At 49.3% G+C, this 8,797-nt stretch overlaps 1 protein-coding gene across 1 annotated transcript; it reads left to right on the top strand.

The window, feature by feature from the left end:
* The first annotated feature begins 768 nt into the window (after positions 1 to 768).
* On the top strand, positions 769 to 8,480 carry LOC122374130. The gene is made up of 2 exons (XM_043352709.1): positions 769 to 1,794; positions 8,442 to 8,480. The coding sequence occupies exons 1-2, from the start codon at positions 769 to 771 to the stop codon at positions 8,478 to 8,480; spliced, it is 1,065 nt and encodes a 354-aa protein (XP_043208644.1).
* Positions 8,481 to 8,797: the final 317 nt, after the last annotated feature.

Here is an 8,797-nt window from a genome sequence, read left to right as displayed (position 1 = left end):
TCATAGTTGCCCTGATGGAGCTGGCCGCCAGAGACACGCGGCTGAAGAAGCGTTCTGGTTCAGCTGTGGTCACTGGCAGCGCAGCCAGGATCTCGAGCAGCTTGCAGATGTTCGGCATCAGCTCATGAGAGCAGGCGTCCAGCGCCTCCACGGCAGATCTTGGTCGATCCAGGGCGGGCTTGTTGGTCCACATTGTGCGCCACAGCTCGTGTTCAGCCTTGACTACCTGTGGCGGGTCGAGAAAGTCGCTGTAGCGCAGCAGAGCGGACTCTACTTCCTCCCACGGCTTCATGTATGCCGGAAGAAGGTCTCGGAGTTTAAACGATGTCTGCTGTCGCTCTTCGAAGCGCTGCTCCAGCTGCTGCAGGGTGCTGCTAAGTAGCGGCAGGAAGCAGTATACCCGTGAAGAGGCGCCCAACATCAGGTCAGTGACACCGTACATGATCTGAAATATGGGCGCCCAGGATCCGTTCATTGGCGCTACGTGATCTGAAATATTGGCGCCCAGTGGCCCTGACAAGAGGCACCCAGGATCAGTATGTACAGTGACACCACACGATTGGAAATATCGGTGCGGAGCGTACTGAAACGACGTTATTCGACTGATTTTTGCATCCTAGTCCTAGTATGCGGCACTCCGATGAGTTGCGAATTGAAAATTGGCGCCACTGCGCCTTCGGCGCAGTGGCGCCAGTTTTCCTTGGGTGGGGGCTGCCAGCCCCCGCAGCCCCCCCCCCCTGGATCCGCCACTGACTGCAAGTCCTGGAGATGCTACAGAACATGACGCATGCTGTCAACAGCTGCCGTCTCGTCTCCCTGGATGTGGAGGCGATGTTCCCGTCAATACCTACTCAGACAGCCATCTCACTGATTCGTACTCAGCTGCGAGACAACAGAGACGCCCTCTCCGACGTAACTTGTCTCAAGCCCGACGCAGTCGCTGACCTGCTGAACATCTCTATCCAGAACTGCCATGCGGTCATTCAAGACGGTGACAAGGAGCGATGGTTCAGGCAGACTACCGGCCTAGCCATGGGCAAAAGCTACTCTCCGGTGGTCGCTGACCTGTACATGGGTCACTGGGAGGCTGATCTGGAGCTCCTGGCGGCCAACTGTGGTGGCAGGGTCCATGCTTTCTGCCGATACGCGGACGACTACCTGGTCTTGTTCGAGGGCAGTGACGACATCCTCAGCACGTGGGTCAACCAGCTGAACAGCAAGGACTCCAGCATCAATGTCACCACTGACTTGGAAGTAAACCGACAGCTACCGTATCTTGACATCTGCATCACTAGAAGAGACGACAAGTTCTGCACCAAGGTCTACAGGAAGTCCTGCAACACCAACCAAGTGCCTGCCTTCAGCTCCTACACCGAGACCCGCTACCTGAGAGCGGCCATTCGATCTGACTGCACTCGAGCGATCCGATACTGTTCGTCCATGAGAGACCGCCAGCAGGAGCTTGACTTCATCCGCCAGAAGTTTCATCATCATGGCTACCCACGATCATTCATCGACTCGGCCATTCAGAAGACTCGGACCGATCTCAGACTGAAGGCAAGGGCCCTACCAGCGCCACCTAGCGCGAACTCACACCCGGCGCCTGTCCGAGTCTCTGTTCCGTTTGCCGGCCCCCTGTTCTACCAACTCAAACGGGAGGCCAGCAAGATCGGGATCCAGCTCGTCTCCAAGCCTTCAGTCACCATCGGCTCGCTGCTCTGCAGCAAGGCTAAGCACCATCTGCCTAAGCTACAACAGAGCAACGTCATCTATCGGATCGAGTGCTCCTGCCAAGTGGACGGTGACCCAATGGTCTATATCGGCGAGACAGATCGTGAGCTGGGCACGAGACTCCGAGAACACCGGGAGAGCTGGACTGGAGCAGTCCGCTCGAGAGCCAATACATCGGCCTTCAGTACCCATAGAGACTGCTCACCTGCTTTCGATGCCATCAAGATCTTGAATCGAGCCAGTCATCACCAGATGCGACTTCTCCTGGAATCGGCCTATATTCGGACTGTTGGTCGGCGTGAAGCCGTCCTGGTGTCGCCGAATGACGCAAACGTGAACAGGAACTCGGGTGCCCTGCTGCATGACCGCTGGCTGCCGATAATCCGCCGTTTTTGTCAGTAGTGTTTACGTCTAGTTCGGCCTTTGTATGTATTTATATTTGTACTCGTCCTTTTACAGTTTTTGCACTCAGTTTTGTATAGTCTTTGTTCCCTTTTCTACTCAGTCTTTATCACCATAGGTATCCTGTTTCCCCCCCCCCCCTTATTGTACTTTTATACGTGCCATTTATGCATTTTAGCACCCCATTTTAATTCATTTTAGCAGCTAGTGTATCATGATTGTTCTCACGTGTTTTTTATTCTCTTTAATGCATAATTCGAATAGTATGTGATCGCTCTGCCGCGCAGCTCCCGAACCTCTTCGATACCCGACTCGATTCGACCCGTTATTGATTCGCTGACGACGATATGTATAATACATATTGAAAGCGCTCCGACCCATTCGATCTCCTTGTGGAGTAAGTCCTAGTATTTCATCAATTTACATTCAAGTTGTGAGGCCTCCAGGAGATAGTACTATGCAGATCATATAAGCTTCATCCCCCAGTGAAAGGTCCCCTGGTACGAAAGGTGGTGCGACGTTGCGACATTTTGGGACCTTACAGAGGTTCACTTTTGACGTCATTGGTCAACGGTCTGACCTTAACCTTCGCACTTGTAGGAGGGTGTCGAACAGAACCCCCTCTCAGTTTTTCGAAAATAACTCGCGCAAAAAGCGGCTGTTCGCGACGAAACTTTCAGTACCCTCGAGTTAATCAATATTACGCCTACCCTTAACATTTTTATGACCCTGACCCTTTGACTTGTGACCTGTTTTCTGAGACCATGTTGGGCCGGAATCGCGATTTAGCGTATTTCGTCTCACAATATGAGTGTTTATTGTCTTTTTTGTGGCTTTAAGCGATCAAACATGTGAAAGGATGTTGATCCCATGGATTCTAGTGGGTGTTAAGGTCACGTGAAGGTCAGTCAGGTCACTGACCTTTGATGACCTTAGTTCACTGCTTCGAGTTCTACATGTTTCTAGGGTAGATTTTGGAGTTGATTTCGCATTTAGAAACCGTTTGAACATTTACGAAGTAGTTTTGGTTCCCTCGTAACATGTGACCTGACCTGACCTGACCCGACCTGGACTAAATGCACGAAAACATCATCTGTGATAAAAAATAGTTTGAAATTCATGATCAGCACCCCGCAAAGCCTTATAACAGCCTCACTGTAAAAAGCTCTAACAGGTCCCGATTTTCCCGACTTTTGAGTACATATTGACCTATCAACAAATGACCTAGGACCTTAAAATTGGGTATCAACGGCCTCCTCTCGTCACGGGCAACACGCTCTTTTTCCGCGAACCTCTAGCTCGATCAGGGGCCGAACGGCAAAGGGGTCCAACGGACCCCCTCCCCTTTACGCTAGACGCTGGCAAAACACCTAACCAAAGGTTAGGTGTTTTGCCAAAGGCCGCCTAACCAAGGGTAACTCACCATCCAATGCTCAGATGCCTTCTCACGATATCATAACCCAGATGTTTCAACACATCAAGGGAATATGTAGCACAGTTAGGGAACTTGTTGAACAGGTCAAAGTTCTGGCATCCACAACTCCTCCACAAACCCTCCTGACTCCAATGATCTCAGTCACTCAGCCTTCTAAGTTCTAACAACCAACAACCGCAACAGCCCGCAGCTGACTACCGCACAATCGTTCATGAGGAACTTAAGGAGATGAAGGAACGGGACAAGCGTAAGGAATCAGTGATCATCAAAGGCCTTTCTGCTTCATCTTCAAGTGAGCTGACTGCCAAATTTGAACAGCTTTCAGATCAGGTCATGGGTGCCAAAGTGATTCTATCAGATGTGTCTCCCATCTCAGGTCATCCCAATCTTTATCGAGCTAAGATAAAAGATGCAAATCTCAGAAAGCTGGTACTTGAGAAAGCAAAAATGCTGAGAAGCTCTGATTTTAGCTCAGTCTATATTTCTAGAGATCTCACCTACGCACAGAGGACTGAACTATTTGCACGCAGGAAGGCTAAGCAGACGGAGGCTCAAAATGCTCAAAAGGTTCCTGTGAGAAACTCTGGCGGAGGAAACCTTCCCCAAGCACACTCCACGGAGAGTGCTCCGCAACCTACCCCCCAGGGAAACTAGTTAGCGCCACTGACTACGTGACTACCCTTAATAGTACCAAAATCCTAAGGATCATGTCCACCAATGTCAATGGCCTTGCTCCCAAGTTGAATATTCTGAAAGACAATGTTGGAATCCATCTGTGGGACATCATATGCGTCACCGAAACCCATCTCCTCGCTCACCTTCCTAGCTCCATTGTAGATATTCCCAATTATTCCCTGATCAGGCATGATGCCAGTGGCCATGTGTACAAACATGGTGTATGCAGTTACATTCACAACAGCTTGATGGTTGATTCTGTGACTCAACCTCTTCCAAATGTACTCTCTTTTCGTCTTACATCCTTTGATGTTTTTATACTGATCGTTTACAGAGCCCCCTCTAATTCCTCTGATGCTAATGAATCATTGAACTCATTCATACTATAGACTTCTGCAGTGGCAAAGAGGTTATCGTTGCCGGAGACTTCAACCTGCCTAACATTGACTGGAGTCGTTCAAACCCTTCCTGTACTCCCCTTGAAAGAATGTTCCTCGACACATTCACAGCTGTTGGTCTTCACCAATGGATTATAGAGCCCACCTTTCCCAGGTCTGGGAATGTCCTTGATTTGCTTCTCACTTCAGAGTCTGACAGAGTAGGCTCTCTCAACGTATCTGCTCCACTGCCTGGTTGCGATCACTGTTTGATATCATTTGATTACATCTTCGATATATCTCCAGATGGGACTCTTTTTTCTGGTCCGTCAACCTTGTCAAGGGATTGGAACAAGGGACACTACCACTCCGCAGCCCGCAATCTAAACGATGTTGACTGGGATGTTGAGCTTGCTTATTTAAATGCTAATCAATCTTTTGAACGATTTTCAGCCATCTTACACAGTGTTACAGTGGAATGCATCCCTCTCAAACCCCATAGAAAAGGAAGGCCTCCTTGGTCAACTAGGCCTCCTGCTAGCCTTCTCAACCAAAGACACGAGGCATGGTCCCATTACAAGACAGTGAGGGGGCGTCTGGGTCGAAAGTCCACAGAGGCCCGTTCCTGCTACTCCACCTTTGCCAGTATTAACCAGCGATGCCGTGCCCATGCTGTTAATGCCCAAGCCAAATATGAAGAAGACCTTCTCCGTAAATCCCATGAACAGCCTAAACTATTCCACTCTTACCTTAGGCATGAGAAGGTTGGCCGTCCTTCGGTTGGACCGCTGCAGCTGTCATCGGGCCAACTGAGTGATGATCCCTCCTGCATGGCTGAGATTTTTGCTGAGTCTTTCTCATCCGTGTATAGCCGCTCTATCCCATCCGAACCAAGCCCACACCAACAATTTCACGAATCCTCACTTGAACACATTGCTATTTCCCGTGAAGATGTGTTAAAGAGTCTTCTCGAGCTTGATGGAAACTCAGCCATGGGACCTGATGACATTCACCCTCTCTTATTGAAGAAGTGTGCTGATCAGTTGGCTCAACCTTTGATGACCATTTTCAACAGATCCCTCCGAGAAGGTACCTTACCAGATAGCTGGAAGAGGTCTCTTGTTGTTCCCTTGTTTAAGAAAGGTGTACGGTCTGACCCTCTCAACTACCGACCGATAAGTCTTACCTCTGTGCCGTGCAAACTGATGGAGCGCTTAATTTGTAAATCACTTGTTCCCTATCTGGAGTCAAATGAGATTATCAGTCCTCACCAGTTCGGGTTCAGGTCTGGAAGGTCTACAATGGACCAACTGCTACTGGTCTATGATGACGTGTCAAGACGGACAGATGAGGGTGCGGTAACGGATGTTGTTCTCTTCAATTTTAGTAAAGCGTTTGATGTAGTTGTTCATGAATTGCTTATAGATAAACTGATAAGCCTAAATATCAATGGAAATCTTTTGAAATGGATAATTTCATTCCTCACAAGCAGGTTCATGAGGGTATGTGTCAAGGGCAAATCAAGCAGTTCCAGACCTGTACTCAGTGGTGTGCCCCAGGGGTCTGTGCTGGGCCCGATCCTTTTCCTTATTTATTGAATAGCATTGCATCCGATCTTAAATGCGACTACAAAATCTTTGCAGATGATCTGAAAATATACAGCAGCTTTGAGCACAAACGTGACTCGGCACCGGGCTCCCCTATGTACCACTCCGTTCAACATGATATCGACGTTTTGCTGAGGACTGCCACATCGTGGGGTTTGCACATGAACGCCAAAAAATGTGTGGTCCTACGCTTTGCTAGACCTTGTCCTAACATTAGCCAGCCATCCTACATCCTGAATGGTGCTCCGATAACTCCAGCAAGCAAGGCCTCTGACTTGGGCGTCCTTGTTGATGTCACCATGAAGTTTCATGACCACATCCGAAATGTAGCCCATAAGGCGGGTGGCCTAGCTGAAAGCCTACTTAAGTCCACAGTGTGTCGCTCTCCTCAATTTATGCTGTCCCTTCTCACAACCCACATCCGACCAATCATGGAGTACTGTTCTTGCATTTGGAATACTGGGTATGTACAAGACCTTCGACTTCTTGAACGGGTTCAGCGGAGATGGACGAGACACATTGATGGAATGACTGGACTTAACTATGGTGAAAGGTTAGCTGCATTGGACCTCTATTCGGTACAGGGTAGACTGCTGCGGGCCGACCTGATCCAGTACTGGAAAATCCTAAATAACCACTCCTGTATCAATCCTAATGACCTTTTCCAGAGGCCCTATCGCAGCGGCACCAGGGGTCACGGATGTAAGATATTTCCCCCAGCCACCAGAACTGACACTCGCAAGCGCTTTTTTTCTGTTCGCTGTATTCGCATATGGAATGAGCTGCCTGCAGAGGCAGCATGCGCGACTAATATTAATAGCCTAAAACGCATTCTCGATACATGTATTCGTAGCAAACTGTTCGATTATGTAGATTAACTTATATGAAAATGCGAACTGTGTTGTGGTAATGATAACTGTATAGGTAGGTATCGTCTTACAACTTGTTTTTCTTATATGATGTAGGTCTATCTTGTACGACTATGTTTCGCGAGGCGCAATTTCCGGTCCATTATTAAATGTTATTATTTCTTGTCTGTCACCATTTGGACTGGCGCGTCTCTTTCATTTAGGGTTCCTTACATCCACCTAGCTTGACCCCTTCCTATCCGGACAAGCGAGGCAAAGAGGAACCCAACGAGGTAAAAATAAGAAAAAACACCAATATAAGCGATGGTTAGCCCTCGCCGGCACAGGCCATTTTGCGTCCTTCGACGGCACAAGGGGGGGGGGGGGTTGGTACGACCCCCCCTCGCGTTTGGCCCCTGATAGAGCTAGAGCTTCGCGGAAAAACGAGCATGTTGCCCGTCACGAGAGGAAGCCGATGATACCCAATTTTAAGGTCCTAGGTCATCAAGTGACCTTCCAGGTCAGGTCAATGACCCGAAAACCGGGAAAATCGGGACCTGTTAGAAAGTCGTAAAGTGTGACTGCTTTGTGGTTTTCCGGGGTGCTGATCACGAATATCGTGTCAGTTTTGATCAGAGATGATGTCTTTAAGCATTTAGACCAGGTCGGGTCAGGTCAGGTCAGGTCAACCGGTAGGGGTTGTGACGGGTATTCGTAATACTTGTCAACCGCCTCTGGCAGCTTCGTAACATGTTGAAGGCACCAAAATTACTTCGTAAATGTTCAAATGGTTGCTAAATTCGAATTCAGCTCCAAAAACTAGCCTAAAAACATGTAAAACTCGAAAAAGTGAACCGACGCCACCCGAGGTCACCAAAGGTCAATGACATGATCTGACCTTCAGGTGACCTTGAAACCCACCCTAATGTATGAGAGCAACATCAAATCACATGTTTGAACGCTTGAAACCACGAAAAGCTTGCAAACGCGCGGCTAATGCCAGCCGACATACGCCGAATCGCGATTCCGGCCAAACATGGTCTCGGAAAAAAGGTTGGTCACAGGTCACAGGTCATTTGGGTCAGGGTCATGAAATTTTAACCCGCGCCGGGCCGGGGGGTGTTTGAACACCCCCCCCCCCCCTGCGGTTTTTCGCAGATATCTCAAAAACGGCGGCGCAGAGCGCCGCCGTTTTTGGCATACCTGTTCGTGCATCTTTTCTGCACATGTTGTGAAAATTTCAGACCCAGGTCACCTTAGGTCAGGTCACCAGGTCACGCCAAGTGACCTCACCTCAGAAAAAATAAGAATGCTCGTCATAGCTACACCGAAGAATGATGCTTAATCCCCATTTCCACTCCAACAGGGCTTGAGAGTCCAGGCATTCCTGTGGGGCACGGGCTAACAATGACTAGCTCATAATCATTGTGGCCATGAACATCTACTGCCATTGATTAACACCGGTTTCGCTGCGCTGAGCGGTGGCCGTCCCGTTTGTTGGATTCTACAGCTGGCTGGCGGAAAGCGTTACCGGTCGCCCGTCCACCGCCCGCGGGCCGGACCGAGCGGTCCCTTCTTCTTCTTCTTCTTTGTGGGTTAGGGCGCGCAGCCGTTAGGCCCTAGCGTCCAACTTCTTCGTTTCTTGCATTCAACTGTCCGATCTTCCACGATGTAGTGTCGGGGTTGGTAGGTACTAAGCGGTAACTAAGCAGGGTTGTGGGT

The sequence above is a fragment of the Amphibalanus amphitrite genome, unplaced genomic scaffold (assembly GCF_019059575.1).
Source record: "Amphibalanus amphitrite isolate SeventyFive unplaced genomic scaffold, NRLGWU_Aamphi_draft 001609F_arrow, whole genome shotgun sequence".
Taxonomy (NCBI): domain Eukaryota; kingdom Metazoa; phylum Arthropoda; class Thecostraca; order Balanomorpha; family Balanidae; genus Amphibalanus; species Amphibalanus amphitrite.
This window is presented reverse-complemented; position numbering and strand designations above follow the sequence as displayed.